Source organism: Leptonychotes weddellii, chromosome 7, assembly GCF_054177405.1.
Source record: "Leptonychotes weddellii isolate Sample4059 chromosome 7, ASM5417740v2, whole genome shotgun sequence".
NCBI classification, from domain to species: Eukaryota; Metazoa; Chordata; class Mammalia; order Carnivora; family Phocidae; genus Leptonychotes; species Leptonychotes weddellii.
Genome location: NC_138375.1, coordinates 97,241,210 through 97,260,616, shown reverse-complemented (window position 1 = coordinate 97,260,616; position 19,407 = coordinate 97,241,210). Strand labels below are relative to the sequence as shown.

The following is a 19,407-nucleotide window of genomic DNA, read 5'->3' as shown; positions in this document are numbered from 1 at the left end:
CAGCACCAACTGGGTGTTCTACAATTCCTCTCCATCCTGCCACTAACTGCCTGGAGTTAGCATCAGACTCCATGGTTTAAGGGCTCTGTCCCACAAGAATGCCCACACTTCAGAGACCAATCACAAGTATCAAGTCCCCGGATTGCATCTGACACCCATTCAGGGGTTCCCACAAACCCCCCTCAGACTGCATAATTTGTTGGGGTGACTCAGAGAACTTGGGAAAGGGCTTTAGTTACCAGTTTACTATAAAGAATGTGATGAAGGAAGAGGGCAAGGTATGGGAGGGGGGATGCGGAGCTTGCCACCTTCCCAGCCCCTCCACACCTTCAACAACCCGGAAGCCCCCCGAATCCCACTATGTAGTGGTTTTTATGGAGGTTTCATGATGTAGATATGATTGATAAAGTTACTGGCTATTCATGATTCATCAATCTCTAGCCCTTCTCTTCAGGGAAGTTGGAGGTGGGACTGAGAGTTCCAAACCTCTAACCAATTCTTAGTCTTCCTGGTGACAAAAGACTCTTATCACCCTTATCACTCAGGAAATTCCAAGGGTTTTAGGAGCTCTGTGACAGGAACTGGGCACAAAGACCAAGCATCTTTCTTACCCGACTCCATTACGTTTACCTGTCTTGTTAAAAAAAAGAAAGAAAAAGAAAATCCTAGAGACACCCTCCTTAAGGGGTTAGTCTTCCTATTTCTGACTATCCCGCTGTGTGTACTCTCCATATCCCCTTAAGAGAGTGACCAGGAATGTCTGATTTGCTCTTCATGAGGCTTTTGGACACATAATTATTTCCCCTGTGGTAGACCTCTTTATCTGTCCCCTCCAAATAAATCATTCATGAGAACAAACATTAGACCAGAATGCCAACTCCACCTCTTTTCTTCCCACAAGAATCTTAGGATGTCAGTGGTAAAAGTGGACTTAAATGGCCCAGCAACTCACTCCCACCCCCACCCCCTTTATGCAGACATCCCCTCCACTTCCCTGGGCCAGCTCCACCAGCCTCTGGCTCACTGATGTTCCATAAAGGAGAACTGGTCGTTCTGAATGTCCAAGGAAGGGAGGCCTGGTGGCTCTTACTTGTGGCGTCTCTCACAGGAAAAAGTCACACTCTGGAACAGGAGACCGGGAACTTTACTGGTGAAAACGGAAGGAGGACCAATTTGACAGGGCTTCCCCGGCTCTCTTCCCCGTTCTGCCTTACCGCCTGCTAGTCCCGCTCCCTGTATGCCCAACAAAGACAAAAACAAAACAAAACAAAAACACAACTACAGCAACAACACACTCAGGGAAACAAAGCTTTCCTTTTAGGTCATCAAGACATTTTCCTCTTGAATCAAAAACCTCGCTTGCTCCTAGGTTTGGGCTTTGATTATCTGTGGCCCCCAGATGGTCTCAGATGGTGAGGGCCTTCAACGCACACAGGTTGATTTGAAATCCATGTTTAGGTCCCAGCATGTGGCAATGTGCTCCACTCTGATGACACTTTTCGTTTCTAAGAATAGCGCAGATGAAGTAATATTGCAACTGACGTTCCCGGGGATTTGATTGGGTAAGTGCATAAACTGTGGAGGGAGAAGGTGGGGGGGGGGGTTCTCTGGACGGATCACATTAGTATTCCCGTCCTATCAATGTGCGGGGCAGCGCACCACGTCAGGCGGACAGATTGCCTGCGTCTGCCAGTCCCGCCACGGATTCATTTGGGATCCTCAAACAGATGAGCCCGTAGAGACGGGGGATCAAGGCAGCCTATTAGAGCCGATTGCCTGCTTCGGGGACTGCCAGCCTTCCAGGCCTGGCGACGGGGGAGGGAGGGGAAAGACGACGGAGCGCCGCTGCGGGAAGACACTGAGGCGAGAGCTAGACTCATACCCGCCCCCCCCCAACTCCCACCTTACAGCGCAGGCTTTGAAAGCTGCTCCCCCATCTGAATGGAAACTCAGAACCGCCTGGCGGCGCGTTCCTTCTCGCCCAGCGCTGCAATCCATGCCGAGGGGAAGGTAGTGCGAGCCCGCGCCAGCGCCCAGCTCCCGGGACAGGGCCGGCAATGCTGCTGAGCAGAACTTGACCGAGCCCCTTCCTCGCTGCTCAGTGGAAGCGATGCTGCAGCGCACAGCCAGCGCTTCCCCGGCTCTCCTTCAAGCTGAAGGTTACCCACCCGCGCAGCCAGCCCCAACCCTGTGAGCGCCGCGCCTCGATTCCCGGCTCCGGCTGCTTGGCGGCGCGCAGGGCAACGACCGGGCCGCCCGCGCCGGGGCGCACTGCACCAGCGGCTTCGGCTTGGTGGATGTGTATGCATGAGTTCTGCACCGAATGGGCGCAAAAAGCGCCCCAGCCGGTCCACCCGCTCCTCGATCTTCCAGATCAGCAAGCCCCCGCTGCAGAGCGGGGATTGGGAGCGCAGGGGCAGCAACTCCGAGAGCGCCCACAAAACCCAACGAGCCCTGGACGACTGCAAGATGGTAGGTGAAAACTGTACCTTTTCTTTTTTCTTTTTTTTTTTTTTCCTTTTTGGAGAGGAGGTGGGGGCATCTTGTATGTTAGTCGTTTGCTTGACTGCCAGCCACTCCCCCACCCTCAGCTGCTCCATGCCGATCACGTGCACATGCACTATTTTTAAATCTGCAGTCCCCAGATTCGGGGTGACACCTGGGTCGTAATGTCCCCGCAAAGAAGTGCCACGGCAAGGGTCTTAGGGTCAGCGGCTGTAAGTCATGCCTCTACCCCCTCAGAGAACGGTGGATGCAAAAGACACGGTGAAGTGGCTTGCTCACCAGGGAGGGAGGGGATGGGAAGGTGGGGGTGCTGCTTTGTGGGGAGACAGCAGCAAATAAACCCAAACAGAGCACACGGGGCGCTGCAGAGGGGACGAAGGTTCCAGCGCAGAGGCTGTGGCCGGTCTTCCCGTCAGGCTCCTGAGCCAGTCTCTGGTTCAGTGGCCTGGCAGGAGGTGAACAGTTTCCCTCTCGCAACCTATCTTTGGCCTTTATCCCCACGCAACTTAAAATCCTTATCTTAGCTGTAGTACAGGGGAGCATTATATGTGAGAGTTCCCAACAGCAAGCTCTAGTGACCTGGGAGTGGCATATGCTCTTGCTCTTCAGAAACTGAGTCTAAGGGAGGAGGGGGGATGGTAGAGAGGGAGGGAGTAGGTCTGGAAATAGAGCTTCCACCACCGGACTTCCCGATGAAAATAAACACTTGCCTTGGACAAGGAGAAACTTACCATCTTTGTGCCTTGATCTTTAAGCTGGCTGTAGGCACCTTAGCTGGAACTTGTGGAGTTGGCTGAGGGGTCACTGAAAACCCATGTTTGTATACACCCAGATAGGAAACGTTGGTGAAGGCAATTCAATTCTTTTTCAGCTTGTCCAAGAGTTCAACACGCAAGTGGCCCTGTACCGAGAGCTGGTCATTTCTATCGGGGACGTCTCCGTCAGTTGCCCCTCACTCCGGGAGGAAATGCACAAGACAAGAACCAAAGGCTGTGAAATGGCTCGTCAGGCACACCAAAAACTTGCTGCCATCTCGGGGTAGGAGATTCTTGGCATTATTTGGTCATTCATATACATGATGCATGGATGCTCACAGTTATTTATGGTGTTCAAGACTTCAGAAGTGATCTCTGCAAATATGGGGTCACCTGAGATCAGGATTCTTTTGAGAGCTATAGACAAACTAGGTGCCAAATTACAATCTGAAGGTTGTGTGATTCTTGAATATACATATATTCAAGACTTGGGTCATTAAGTGATTGAAAAAAAAAATTAACTTGCACTATGCTGTCCACATATCGGGACTCGGGGCTTCAGAATTTTTTTGCAGAATGTTTGGCCGTCAAAATGAAGTTAAGTCATCACCCCTCGAGATTATTTGTCATCAGCTGCTGAACATCTACTGCACGAAAGGCCAGTTCAGTAGAGAGAAAATCTTTGCTAAATCCTAGATTTACTAAACTATTTATACCATGAGATAAATTCCTTGATACCATTTAAAATAAAATCCCTAAAATAAAGTCTTGGATATAAATTACTCTCCTCAGTGTAGTATATGAAAGGAAAGTTTTAACGGACGAAAATTTTGGTGAAGACTGTGGAGATTCACAAATCCATCTAAATCTAGGCTGTTCATGTGCCCTTCCCCATTATTTTTATTTCTTTTTATCACCCTTATGGATCCCCAGTCCTATTTTAGGTCCTATTTAGTCCTATTTAGTCCTAATACAGTGAGCGAAACTTCACTTCTGAGACCTCATCTATTTCCTGATCTCTCCATATCAGGAAAGAAGTTAGTCATGGATTTTGTCAAGTTACTATACTCAAATAAGAACATAGAGCAAGGAAACACAGGAATCCTTATAGAAACACATTAAGTGTTTGATTCCGTCTGGATAAAGCCTTTCTCTGTTTATCTGTGTATGTCTGTATCATAATCGAAGCTCAAGTCTATTAGACTAACCTGATAATATTGCAGATTGACCATGTGTAGGAATTATATCTAATTTATTCACCTGAATCACTCTTTGCCATCTTTAATGCCAATAATATGTACAAAGCCGGTAATATGTATAATGCCGGTAATATGTACAGTGACTATTGGTATATATAGATTAGAAAGCCCTGTGTTGCCTTTCTCAGTAACTGCATTTAACAAGTGGCATTTGATAACATCAGAAAAGATGCACTATCTAATGTCCTTGAAATGAGACGTAAAGTATATTACAAACCCATTTCATTTGGTAGAAATATTTAGAAGCCTCATCCTTTTCTGTTTTAACTCTTACACTGTGCCTAACAGGATGTGAATCTGGCATTTCATCTAGAAGGTGGAAAGGGATTCAGTGTTTAAGGAATTGGGGGAAGAAATGCAGCCGTGATAAACCCCAGACAAGAAGGGAGGTAAAACAACTAGAAACACATAGGAGAATAGTGGTGGAATAAAAACTGGAGAGAAACAATGATTCAGAAGGGGAAACAGATTTACAACAGGAAATGTTATGCCCAGAGCAAAAGAATAGCATCTTTGTCAACTTGTGTCCAAGACTGTACGATGGGGTTATATTCAGGACTCCTCGAAGGTGAAACTCAAGTTGATGACATGTTCTAATCACAGAAGATAGACTGGAGAAAGAAACAAGGAGTTCAATTTAGTCTGTGCTGCTACACACATGCAATTCAGGTCCTTCCAAAGTTTCAGGAAAGGAGTCTGAAACTACTGGCTCCAAGTTGAGTTTTGAGGATTTGAGATGGATTTTATATACTCAGGGGTTGGCAGCGCCTTGCTACTTACTTTTATGTTACCCGAGAGTGGATTTTATTGGGAGCAGTTTTGTAAGACTTAGTGGGAAAATACGTTGTTCTTAGAGCCTTGCAAAGGTAAGGCCAACTCTATACAATGTTCTAGGATGGAACCTGAAACATTTCCTCCTTAAAATAATGAATACAATTTAACCTTCTTTCTAAAAAAATGACAGCATTATAACGAAGGAAATCCCTTTAGCTTCTTACCATGTGGGCTTCATTAATGAAGGATGTGATGATTTTCCTTGGTGGAATTCCATTCCTGACACTGCTACTTATGTTGGCTCTCATGTCAAGTTTGATGTGAAAGCCGGTAGGGAGACTGTAGCATTCACCTTAAAATCTGAAGCAGGGTTAAGAAAAGCAAAGGCTCCTGGGGAATGTAGAGACAAAAACTGGATTTCTTGAGCACCCATCACTTGCCAGCACAATCCAGTTAATTCACAGAATAGTCCTCTGAGGGAAAGATGATTATTAGCCTTATTTTTACAAATGAGTCTCAAAAAGGTTAAGGAACTTGCCCAAAGTTACACAACTAAGAAGTGGAATGACTGTGATTTGGCCCCACGTTGCATACTTCTGAAATCCATGATCTTTCCTCTACATAATTCTGCCTTTTAAAGAAGTATTATGTAAAAAGGAATGAAATACGAAAACATGCTAACATATGGATGAATCACAAGAAGAGTATGCTAAATCAAAGACACCAGTCACCAAATGCCACATATTATATGATTCCTTTTACATGAAATCCTCAGAAAAAGCACATCTATTCACATCAGAAAGTAGATTAGTGGTTGCCTAGATCTGGGAGTGGAAACAGCGAGTCCCTGCAAGTGAGCTTGAGGTAATTTTTTGGGGTGATGGAAGTGTTCCAAAATTGAACTGTGGTGATGATTGTACAACTATATAGCTACTAAAAATCACTGAATTGCACATTCAAAATGAGTGAAGTTTATTATGTATAAAATATAGCTCAATAAGTGTCTTGTAAAAAGGTATGATCACTATCACCATGAATAATAACACCTGGCCTTATTCTTTCCTACATACACAGCTTTTAGTGAAAGGGGTAGGAACTACAGGGATGGGGAAACAGAAAACTTGGCTCTCCATGCATTCATCAAGATGCGGCCCGATGCTATCACCTAAACTCCAATGCTTTGCTCTAAGTAGGAACATAGGTGGGGCAAAAGCAAGACCTGAAGGAGTAAATGAAATGACTTATTTCTTAACCAGCACGGAACCACCACTCCTTTGCTGTTTATCACCTGGCTTTGGGGCCAGAGAAGGGAGACTAGGTTGAAGGTAGACAGGGTAAAAAAAGGATGAAGCGAGATAAACAAAAAAGAGGAGAAAAGCCAATGATTTGGGATTAAGCCACAGATGCTTAGACCCCCTTCATCCCTAAATGACTCCCTCAAGGAAGGGTGACCACAGACTGTGTTTCTCACTAGCTGGCCCTGGGTAAGAAGGCCATCATCACAGACGTCATCACGCCACCTTCTCAAACTGTGTCTAGACCAGCGAAGGTTGCAGTGCCTCCTTCTCTTTCAAAGGCAACAGATGTCTTCTGGACAGAGCCAGCCAGGTGAATCCCCAGTCTCTTCTGCCTGGTTTGAGTGACCAGTTGCTGTCCCTTTACGGTGCTGATCCTCTCGTTGGTGTTAAAGCTAAGAGAGGCCTCAGGGATCACTTGCTAGAATGGTCCCCAAACTTGTTTTAGCAGCAGAAGCTTCCTTCCATCTTAATGTGGAAAGTCAGATTTAGAAGGCAGGTTGAAAGTAGCATTGCTGTGCCCTGCACGGTGTGTGTGTGTGTGTGTGTGTGTGCACGCACACACATCAGGGGCAGGTGGCTACCAGGGCCGGTGACCTGGGACGTCCTTCCCAAAATGACTTCTGAGACACCTTTGAAGAATCCCTAGGGCTTCAGGGCACAGAGTATAGATAGAGCACAATGTCCTTGTTTTGTATTTGAGGAGATTTAGATGAGTTCAAGCGACTTTAGAGGTAACTTGGGCAAGTATATGTGAAGACTTAGCATTTAGGCAGACCTGGGCGGAGAACCATCTTCTGTGACCTGGATGGAACTACTTCACTGTCTGAATCTCAGTTCCCTCCTCTGTCAACTCGTTGTCATGGTCCCCACGGGGTAGTTGAGAGGATCTGTGGGGCCAAGTACATGACTCCCCACCTCTAGAGGATACTCTGCCAGTCCAAGGCCGCTCTAAGCCCGGAACCCATGCCCATCGCTCCGTGGCCTGGCACCAGTTCCATCAAACACACCATGTCCTGAGAACCAAGAGAAAAGAGCACAGCGCGCCGGCTAGGACCGACCCAGAGGAGACAGTATCCTCCAGCAGACGCCGGAGACGATGGTGTGGCTGGCGGGCTGGGCGCTGGGATCCCGTTTCCTCCACAGCTGCTGGGCTGCTTGTGCCACCCCACATCTCCTTCACACCTCTGCCTTCTGGCGGCGGTTGCTGACAGAACGAACGGGAGGTTCAAGTATGCAGATGTGAGAGGCAAGATCGAGCGATGGGAAAGAGCTCTGACTCTAAATCAGATTAGACTGGGATAAAATCCCGGCTTTACCACTTGCTGGGAATCCGTGTGTATTGAGATGCATACTGCTTCGCAGTCAGACTTTGCCTGTGTTCAAATCTCAGCCCTGCCTTTTTTACAAATAGCGTAACCTTGGATGAAGGTAGATAACTGTCCCTCCCTGCCTCGGTTTTCTCATCAGAAAATGGGGTTAATAGCTAATGACACTGAACCATACGGCATTATAAGGACTAAGTGAACATATGTCAAGCACTCAGAAGACGGACTAGCACACGGTTACACTATTACGAAATTCAGATTAGTGTTCGTATTCATAAGACATGCAAAATTCAGGATATCATGATACACCTATATGAAAAATAAATTTATCCATCCAGTATTTTTCAGATAAATACCTTGATTGAAATAAATGTTTATCTTAGTTCCTTATATTATGTTTGGAGGAATTTTCTAGGTTGAGGCTTCCCAGATGGTTATTAAAAGGTGTTTTTTTTTTGTTTTTTTTTTTTTTTTTTTGAGAGAGAGAGCCTGAGTAAGGGGAAGGGGCAGATGGAAAGAGAATCTCAAGCAGGCTTCACGCCCAATGCAGAGTCCAATGTGGGGCTCGATCTCACAACCGTGAGATCATGACCTGAGCCAAAACCAAGAGTCGGATGCCCAACTGACTTGAGCCACCCAGGTGCCCTAAGGCTTCTTCATTAATACCTTAAAAGCAATATGGATATGCAAGGGTTCAAAAGTAGATTAGGAAGATTTTCTTTGTATAAATCAAACTCTATTCCTAATAAATTATGTCATACTTATAAAATCTTCTCGCCTAGCTCTGGTACAGGCTGTGTGACATTGGACAAAAAGTCTGTTAAATTCTCTGTACACCTCAACGAAAGGGCTGAACTGAATGACCCGAGTCTTCTGGCTTCATCATTCCAGTGTTCCAGGTTAATTCAGGGGGAATCATACAGACTTTGGCTACAGAACTAAACTATAAAAAATAAAATAAGCATCATGCATGAAGTTTGATGATTGAATTCCAGAGATATATTTGTTGAGATGTGAACACACTATGATCACAAGAAGAACCTTAATTTCCTAATGGATTCTGGGAATAATATAATGAATATTGTAGAGATTCATACCCAGAGATTTCAGATTTTTCCCTCCAGCAATTAGTTTCCTGACCAATCATGCCTAGTTTACTCTTCTTTTCTGCTTCCATCTCTCTCCTCCTGGTTTTTCCTTTTTTTTTTGGACTGTTTTAGTTTTGTTTGACTCCTATTTGACTTTTCTGCCCCATTTTTCCCAGGCCCACTTTTAGCCGGTTCTTATTTGTTCCTTATTCTGTTTGCTAGGGAGTCAGGAGAGCAGGGAGAGGGAGAACTCAGATTCGCAGCTCACTCGGTAACGCTTTAGTACAAGAGGCCTGGTTGGCAAGCCTGCCAAGCCACCCACTCTGTCCTGTATGTTCCCTTTCTATTACAGGTGTTTTTGCTTTAAAAATGTTAACTCTCACTGGTCAAAAAATGAAAGGGGAGAGATATATGCTAGCCATCAAAGGGAAGGACAGGAGAACAATTCTATATTAGTGTGCTAAGGGCTGCAGTCATAAAGTACCACACAGTGGGTGGCTTAAACATCACAAAGTTCTTGTTTCACTGTAGGAGGCTACACATTCAAGATCAAGGTGTGGGGAGGGTTGGTTCCTTCTGAGGGTTGGGAGGAAGAATCTGCTCCTCTCTTCTAGCTTCTGGTGGGTTTGCTGACAATCCTGGTTGTTCCTTGACTTGCTGAAGCGTCTCTCTCTTACATCCTTCTCCCTGTGTATGTGTGTGGGTCCAAATTTTGTCTTTTTATAAGGAAACCAGTTATATTGGATTAGGGGGCCTAACCTATTCCAGTATGGCCTCATACTAATGGAACTAATTATATCTGCAACAGTGTATTTCCAAATAAGATCTCATTCTGAGGTAATAAGAGTTAGGACTTCAACATATGAATTTGGGGCTGAGGAGACATAATTCAACCCAGAGCAAATTCCTTTGGCCCATCTGTAGGAGAATGAACACTCTGGGTTGTTGGGCCCAGTGGGAATGGAGGTAGAGCTCAGCCTAGCACTTTGTACATTCTCTCAACACTTCCACACAAAGACTTCCCAGTGCCCAGTGCTTTATCATTTGCAAAACTTAAATATTTAACTCATATTACGGGTGGAGTTTGTGCCCAAGGACTAGATTGTTTTCTGTATGAAATGAATGTGATCACAAAGGTACTGAATCCCCAATGTGGTCAGCCCTTGGCTCTAATCAATTTAACTACCAGTGTGTAAACACGGAACATAAAGGTGGAACAAAAATCCAGCTGTAGGAGAGAATATTTGGCTGGGGGGCGGGCGGAGAGGAGAGGCACGTGACAGTCCGCATACACGGTGCTCACTTTCTCTCGTCCGCTCGGCTAGAACTGGGGTAGGTGCTGGTGGTCTTTCAGCGGTACTAATACTGTTGCTCAAGAACCATAAGCAACTGACACAGTACCGGCTCAGACCAAATTAAAGAACAGTGCTATCATTAGCCACAAAATGACGGGTGATATGGAATCTAGACAAGGGCTCTCCAGTTGCCTATTGAAGTTAGCCTTTTTATGCTTTGAACAGATCTAATGACCTTCACCTGGCGAGAGCCTTCTTAACAAATGCTCCAGTCAGAGAGAAAATTAAACTAAAATGAACTTTAGGAAAATTTATTGTCACTTGATTATTGAGATGGTGAAGTACAAGAGAGCAAGGCTGTGTTTCATTTATGCTTGCTTGTACCCTGAGTGGCAAGTCAGTGAGGATATGTCCATTTTGTTCGTTCATTAACCTTACTTGGGATTGTAAAACCTATTCTGACAAAGACTTCAGTAAGAACTGATCGGTTAGATTAGCTCACATTTTATGACTTATCTATTACTTTCGACCATTATTTCTTTCTGATTTGTAACTGTAGAACCAGTATGTCGTTTTTAAACAATAGAAGACTTAAAAAGCACACCTAAGGAGCGCCTGGATGGCTCAGTCAGTTGAGCATCTGCCTTGGGCTCAGGCCCTGATCTCAGGGTCCTGGGATGGAGCCCTGCATGGGGCACCTGCTCCGCGGGGAGTCTGCTTCTCCCTCTGTCTCTCCTTCTGCCCCTCCCCCCCCTGTACTCTCTTGCGCGCGCTCTCTTCTCTCTTTCTCTCTCAAATAAATAAATGAAATCTTAAAAAAAAAAACAAAAAAAGACACACCTAAGAGCGATTTCTGAGGCATAGGTGTTCATTATTACAGGGGATCAGCGGGCAGGGTGTATTTTAAGATTACTTAAATTATGTTTCAAGTTATTTGATAAAATATCACCCTAATATCTATCTGCTCAGTGGATATTGAATAAATAATGATTTTCCATTAGGATCACTTTTAAAAGGAATTTTTTAAGTTTTCAGCCCTTGAAAGTTTAATTCTGTCTCTTCTAAAAGGATATCTACATAAAGCACAGCTCAAGAGCAGTAACTATATTATTTCCTCTGCTCTACAAGACATGACTTTTAAAAAAGCAGTCCTGTCAGCAGTCCAAATTCCAAATTCCAGACTAGAGGAAAGGATAAAGGGGGAAAAGGCCACACTTCCTAGCTCGGTCAGCTCTTTTTAAGTAAACCCAAACAAAACTTCTTCCAGAACTGCATCAGGAGGTCACACCTAACTACAGAGGAGACTGGGAAGCGTATTCTTCTCTGATTGACACCTTAACTAGAAAGGAAAGGGAGAGAATGGATACTGGCCAGCAACTCACTCTCTCAGCCACGGCACCCAATCTGTATTCCTGGGCTCTCCTCTTACCATCTGACTTGTAAACTCTTTACTTACTCAAACTGATCGACTTCTTATTCTCTAAAAGTATATAAAGGATGGTCCCATCCTATTAGTCTACATCTGTGGGTTCTCTCTATAAAAGCCTACCCTCAGTCATTATTTTTTTTAAAGATCTTATTTATTTATTCGACAAAGAGAGAGAGACAGCAAGCATAAGCAGGGGGAGTGTGAGAGGGAGGAGTAGGCTCCCAGCTGAGCAGGGAGCCTGACACGGGGCTCAATCCCAAGACCTCGGGATCATGACCTTAGCCGAAGGCAGACACTTTACCGACTGAGCCACCCAGGTGCCCCAACCCTTCAGCCATTAAAAGAGATCATTTACTCTTCTGAATGTCAAGGGCTTATGTGTAGTCTCCTCATAGCCCACCATACTCCTCACACAGAAATCCAAAAGAGAAGAGTCCCAAGGAGATTAACAAGTCTCTGCCACTTTTAAATGGACCTATGGAAAAGATAAGGGGTGCAGGAACCACTTGGGAGGGCAGGAAGTTAGGCAAGGTACCTTTGAAAGGGGTTGAGTATAATCTCCAGACCAGGAGGTGAAATGGAATAGGGCCTGCAGGGAATATAAGCAGTGGCAGTCCAGAAATCAATTTGGAAATATCTCCTTGAGATTCAGTGAGACTCTTTCGGGAATAATTTTAAAACTTCCTTTAATAAACCAAAGAATTTCATCAAGGACTTAAAATCTGATGAGCTATTAAGAATAAAAGGTAGAGAGGGCGCCTGGGTGGATCAGTTGGTTAAGCGACTGCCTTCGGCTCAGGTCATGATCCTGGAGTCCCGGGATCGAGTCCCGCATCGGGCTCCCTGCTCGGCAGGGAGTCTGCTTCTCCCTCTGACCCTCCTCCCTCTCATGCTCTCTGTCTCTCATTCTCTCTCTCTCAAATAAATAAATAAAATCTTTAAAAAAAAAAAAAAGATTAAAAGAATAAAAGGTAGAGAGGCAGTGCTTTCTGGATATAAGGATAAGCTGCAAGACGACCTATAATCAAGATTACAGTAAGGCCATTAAGAAAAATTGAACTGGAAACTCATCTAAATTATGTTAGATACAGCAGTTAGGTCCTAAAATGCACTTAACCCACTGTTTCCTAAATTATAAACCTATGCAACATAGGACAGCGTATTCTATGGGGAAATATATGCTTTTTTGCAACTCTGGAAGTTTCCTCCCTGTCTGGGAAACTATTTATAGAACACCCACCATATGCCACGTGCTCTTCTAGGTGCTGGAAATATAGCAGCTCTGAACAAAATAAAGAAGATTCCTGCATTCTTAGTGAGGATGATCAAGAAGTGCTATTGGTCTGAATGTTTATGTTCCTGCACAATTCCTATGTTGAAAACCTAACACCCAAAGTTACAGTATTGGTAGGTAGGGCCTTCGGGTGAAGCTCACGCCATGAGGGGGAAGCCTTCATAAATAGGATTAGGGCACTTATAAAAGGGGCTCCAAAAAGATCCCTCACTCCTTCCACCATGTGAGGGCATAGCAAGAAAGCACCAGCTATGGACCACGAAGAAAGTCCTCACCAAACATGACCATGTGGTGCGTCGGTCTTGGACTGCCCAGCTTCCAGACCGATGAGCAATACATTTCTGTTGTTGCAAGCCATCCAGTCAGTCCATGGTGTTTTGTTATAGAAGCCTTAATGCACTGAGAGAAAACTAACAGGCAAAAGAGAGTGCAATTCAGAGAGTGATAAATGCAGTGAAGAAAACAGAATATGATTTAAAGAATGATGGATGACTGTGGGTAGTTATTTTCAGATGGGGTTTTCAGAGAGCCCCCCCCTCAGAAGGTGACATTCTAACCTAGTATCTGACCTTAAGAAGGGGTCAGGCAGGTGATGATCTGTGAAAAAAGCACTTCGGCCAGAGGGAAGAGCAAATGTAAAAGTCCAAAATAGACTGACCTAGTCATGTCTAAGGAAAAAAAAAACAAACTAGATTATCAGTTTGGAATGGTCTTCGGCTGCAAGTAACATAGATAGGATTTCAGTGACTTAAACACAGAAGAGTTTATTTTCTCACGTCATTAAAAATTCAAGGGTAGGGGATAGTAAGCACTGGTTCATGATTCAAAGGTATGAGGTACGAGATGTGAGAGGTCCCAAGGTCCCAAGACTGCTGCTCCAGCTGTAGAAATTGTGTCTATGTTCCCAGCAGGGAGTAAAAGGCAAGGACATAAGATAAATGCATCCCTTTCCGAAGGACTTCCCAGAAGCCTCACACAGAACTACGAACAGGTCATTGGCCAGGACCAAGTCATGTGGATCTCCCGATCACAAGTTTCATGATCTGACTCACATATATCCCTCACCATACTAACTGTCCAGTGAGGACAAAATCTCCCAAACTGTAAACCAAAGTAATGCTTCCTAAGGCCCAGGATGGGATCTTTAGCAAGACTGGGGATGGGTAGGGAGCTTGGACGTGAGACCCGGGGAAAGGGCTGCTACAGTGGGGAAAAAGAAGTGGGAGGTGATCCCTCAACATCTACCTGCTCCTTTCTGCCCATTTTCTTCTTCGTTTGTTTGTTCATTCATTTATCCACGAAATACTGAACACCTTACTCTGGACCAGGCACAGTGCTAGGTTCTGGAAATGTAAAGATAAAAGCAACACCACTCTGCTTTTGTGGAGCTTGGGGCTAGCATCTGTGTAGAGACACATTCACTGCAGAACGGGGTCATGGGTGATGCTATAGAAATAAGCAGGCGATACAGGACAGACATAAAGGAGGCAGCAATCAGCTCTGCTCAAGTGACTGTAGCCAGGAAACAAGACTTCAAAAAGGGGATGGTGGCGCTTGGACCAAACTTTGAAGAACAAGTGGCAATGTCCTTTCTCTTTGTGTGGCCGCAGGCTTCCTGCCATGAGTGAACATTTCTGTCTTGAACCATGGGAAAGGAGAAATAGCAGTCAATGTGCTGAGAACCAGCTATGTGCTGGACCCTTTCATGAATACATGAGTTCATCTGAAATAGTCTATCTACTTAGTCCAGAGAGAGGTTTTCAAGTCTGGTATTTTGGCTAAGAAATGCATCTATCTCAAAGTAGCAGAGATCAGACTACAGGGGTCCAATCACAGAGCCAACTATGTAGGTAGGTGGGAGCTGGGGTTACGTCAGTAGTTGGATCACGTGAGGACTATGGTCTTTGGGATTCTTTGTTTTCATTTTTCAGATTTTTTTAAAGATTTATTTGAGAGAGGGAGAGAGAGTGTGTGAGCATGCATACGGCAGGGAGGGGCAGAGGGAGAGAGAGAGTCTCAAGCAGATTCCATGCTGAATGCAGAGCCCGATGTGGGGTTCAATCCCACGATCCCGAACGGAAACCAAGAGTCAGATGCTTAACCGACTGCGCCACCCAGGCAACCCCGGTCTTTGGGATTCTTTGCACTTTTCCCTCATGCCTCCACTATAGTGGTCCCATCCAGAGCCAGTGAGGCTTCAGGACTCCCACTTGAATCCAGATGAGGCATACCTGGAGGCTTTCCAGAGCACCCAGAATGATAGATATTTTTCTAATTTTCATTTTGTAGTAAATTTAGGTGAGAAAGTTGAGATATTTGGTTAATTGGTGGGGCTGGGGTTTGAACACTGGTCTCTGTAGTAGCAGAGTCTTTATTCTTGACGCTATGCCAGGCTATTCCTCAGACAGCTCCTTTCTTTCTTGGAATGGCCCCAAAATTGGCCTACCTGCTTTCCTTCCCTTTCTCTGCCACTAAATACTATTTCTGCTCAAAGCCTCTTGCCTCCCCTGGACACACTTCAGGACAAGGACTTCTTCAGCTGGCACACAGCTGATTTGAAGGCTTTTAAAGTTTACTCAGCTAGTAAGAAGAGAAAACAAGCAGGAAGGGGAAAAAAAACACAATTAATGGTCTTTCTGAAGCTGCCAGTAGAGTGTGAATGGACCTCGGCTCTGCATTCTGGAAGCCTCAGCACTTCTCTCTGAGCCCCAACTATTTCAGACTTTCTTCCTCCACGTTAGGTCTACTCACTTCCTTCCATCCTTTGGCACCTTCTTTCCTGCTTGCCCATGCAAGTCCTAAAAATGAGCATGTGCCATCAGACTTTAGGCTGAATTCGGGGTTTCAGGAAGCAATGTGCTTCTTCCCAGCAACGGACACGTGAGCAGGAGTGGGACACCCCGTGACCACAGTGACACTGGCCATCTAAGGCATCAATGAGTACAGGGGTGAAGAGAGAAACGGAAGTGAATGCTACCAAGTGTGCAGGGACTCAAAGGACAGAAAACTTCCCACTGAGGTGATGGGTACACCCAAGAAAGTAACATTCAAGCTGGAGAAAAATTTGGGAAGAACTCAGAGGAATACAAATGGGAAGAGATCATCAGACCAGTCTCAAAACACCACTTCTTAAAATAACCCAATCCTTGGTCAATGAACCCACAAGAGCCCCTCTTTGCCAAGAAAATGAAGTTTAAAATCACCATAGTTATGATCTACCTTGCCCACCTCAACAGAGTTCCAGTTTTGAGCCAGCATGACAGCTTGTTAGAGCTTCAGGCTCTGAATCTTGGACTCTTTTATTCCCTTAGTGGGTCTAATTTGGAAGCGTTTCAATTTGATTTGGAATTCCTATTTCCATTCTTGCCATCTACTTACCGAGCTAAGGAATTAGGTGAAGCTGATTTTTTTTCCCTTTCTCAGATATTCATGATGCATCAACAAATCATTTCTGATTTTTCATTTTTCATCCTACCAATTTCATCACTGTGGAAATTCCTATTTATTTTAGATGAATAAACCACTCCCCCCTCACCCACATGGACATATTTCTGATGCCAGTTTCTGATGTGTCTACTTATTGGGTAGAAGTAGAGTTCCTAAAATTGTTGCTGGTATATAGTAAGCACTTCATGCTTCTTGAATTCTGTATCTCAAACATTTTGGGTTTTATGTCATTATTTTTGTTCAAATGTGTTTTTTTTCCCTATAGTATCCCATGTCTGTACTTATTCTACTATAACAAGCAGCAGGTGGAGTAAGAAATGAATAATGGGAAAGCTAGTCAAGGATAAATCTTAATCTTAAGACTATTGTTCTTACTAGCACTTTATTAACTTTCATAAAAATCTATTCATTTTGATTTCATAATAATCCTTATCTGGGTCCTTAAAAACAGTGGCTGGTATACAAAGACCTTCCCTATGAGGACCACTACAGAATTTTTCACCCCCAAATGAACTAGATAAGGCAAATATAAAGCATCAGAATCCTATGGTTGTGATTTGGAATGTGTGGTTTAAGTATAATTGTCCCCTCCACGGAACAGAGAAATATCCTACTTAGAGGTGAGTGGAAGATACCTTCTAAAGTGGGTGTGTTAGCGTTCTTCAGAGAAGGAGAACCAATAGGATATGTGGGGTGTGTGTGTGTGTGTGTGTATGTGTGTGTGTGTGTAAAATGGGGAACTGGCTCACCTAGTTTTGGATGCTGAGCAATCCCACAGTTTGCTCTCTGTAAGCTGGAGACTCAAGAAAGCAGGTGGTATAGTTCAGTCAGTGTCCAAAGGCCTGAGAACCAGGGGAGTCAGTGGTTTAAGTCACAGTCCAAGGGCAAGAGAGGACTGATGTCCCAGCTCCGTAGCCAGGCAGAGAGAACTCAACCTCCCTTAACTTTTTGTTTTATTCAGGCCCTCAGTGGATTGGACAAGGCCCACACATATTAGGGAGAGCCATCTGCTTTACTCAGTCTACCAATTAAAACACTAATCTTTTCCAGAAACACCCGCACAGACATACACAGAAATAATATTTAACCAAGTATCTGGGCATCCTATGGCTCCATCAAATTTATGACACATAAAATGAACCATCACACTGGGTCCATTCCCTTGATCCCCACAGATGGCTAAAAGCCCCATAACCCATAACTCTTAGAGCAGAGCTATGGGGAGATCACCTGTGGACACTGGAGAGGCCTTCTCTACGTGCACAGTGGAGGAGAGACTGGAGGAAGCCCCTACCAGTCAGCATATGGTCAGGAATGAGGACATCGTTCACCCCTCACCAAGGAGTAACTACAGGGCAAACAGTAGGTTCTGAAGGAGATGGCTGGATCTTCCCAACTGGGGGACTCCCATGAACATCTTTCACCAAGAAGTCATGTTTTCTTACTATCTGAATTTTGAGCTCAAATGGCTGCATCTGTTTTAGTACTGTACCATCACTGAATAATGAGGAAACTGCTCAGATTATTTTAGGCCACAGCATGCACCATAATGCAAAATCACTCGGCAAATGTTCTCTCCATAAAACAAGCCTTATCAACCATTTTTATATTCATAGATTCAATCTTCTGTTTTCTGAGGATGAAATATGTTTTAAGTTACCAAGTCTGTTCAGACTCAGAGTGCCTTTAAATTATGCTCTGACTTTCAGTATTGGGTTATCTTACGGGCACCACTGTAGACCTGACGTGAAAATGTGAAATGATTTCGGGTATCTATTTAGGTGTCATCTTTGCAAAAGAAAGATCATCACGGTCATTCTGGGACTGTCTTTTCTTCCCACTTCAGCATTATAAAGGCATTCCCCAAGTTCAGACAAGGAAATTCTGTGGAACAGGAAGGGGAAAGATACAGGAAAGGGGAACGATTTATCTGGAAAAGAGGAAAGAAAGAAAGTGGGGAGGAAAGAATGAATTTGTTCTTTGGGAATGGGCTGGTTAAGGAGCTGGTATGGCCAAGAGATCAAAGGAATGAAGTGAAGAGAAAATAAAGGGAAATAGACAGTCATGGGGTTAGCGGTCAGAGGAAGTTCAAGCTTTCCAAACCCAGGCCCACCACAGGCCCAAAAGACAATGTGAAGAAGTGAAGTGAGCCAGGCACAGTGGTGTGGGAGAGAGCATGCGCCTGCGTGTCTGAAGCAGGCAGTTGCTACCCAGGTTTCATTGATTGCTGGTTCCCATGTGGAGAGGTGGGCCGAATGTGCCATATTTGTGGCTTTTTTGTTTAAGAGAATCCATGAATTCATGCTTGTGTGTCAAATAACCCGATTTTAAAATGTTGGCCAAGAGAAAAACGCTACAGACTACAAGCGGCCCTCAGCCATTAGTGTCTACCTCTGTTAATTATCACCTGCTTCTTGCTCGGAGTATTTGCAGACTATCAGATGTGAACAGTAAGAAACACCAGGAGGTCTTCTCATTTTGGTTGGCATTAGTAACTCTGACCTGTATTACCTTCTCAGTTTTTTTGCTGCTTTCAGAATGGCACCTTGGGGATCTAAAACTTGTCAGTATCTGTCACCTCGTTAAAAAAATAACCAAATACAGGGGCGCCTGGGTGGCTCAGTCGTTAAGCGTTTGCCTTCGGCTCAGATCATGATCCCAGGGTCCAGGGATCGAGCCCCGTATCAGGCTCTCTGCCCTGCAGGAAGCCTTCTTCTCCCTCTCACACTCCCCCTTGTTTGTGCTCCCTCTCTCGCTGTGTCTCTCTCTGTCAAATAAATAAATAAAATCTTTTTAAAAAATAAAAAATAACCAAATACAGAAATACATATGCATATTTTTAGCCTTGAATTGTTAGGTAAGTAAGGCCAAATACTTAATTAGCCTTAGGAACATGTTAAACATTTCTGGAATTGAACCTAAGGAGAGAAAATAGAAT

General features: G+C 44.5%; 1 protein-coding gene and 1 long non-coding RNA gene across 3 annotated transcripts in view; one reads left to right on the top strand and one right to left on the bottom strand.

The window, feature by feature from the left end:
• The first annotated feature begins 1,581 nt into the window (after nucleotides 1–1,581).
• Nucleotides 1,582–19,407, top strand: part of RGS7BP (regulator of G protein signaling 7 binding protein) — an 85,313-nt gene continuing 67,487 nt past the window's right edge. Inside the window, exons 1-2 of one of the 2 annotated variants that reach the window (XM_081826816.1) lie at nucleotides 1,582–2,472; nucleotides 3,377–3,543. In XM_081826816.1, coding sequence (XP_081682942.1) covers nucleotides 2,308–2,472; nucleotides 3,377–3,543 — 332 coding nt within the window. In that variant the 5' untranslated portion in view covers nucleotides 1,582–2,307. The remainder of the gene's footprint in view (nucleotides 2,473–3,376; nucleotides 3,544–19,407) is intronic. The other variant, XM_006742000.3, reaches the window with a different exon arrangement.
• LOC145722702 (uncharacterized) lies at nucleotides 4,971–6,047 on the bottom strand. The gene is made up of 2 exons (XR_014147165.1): nucleotides 5,518–6,047; nucleotides 4,971–5,130 (listed from the first exon to the last, which is right to left on the bottom strand). It is a non-coding gene; the product is annotated as an uncharacterized LOC145722702 (long non-coding RNA).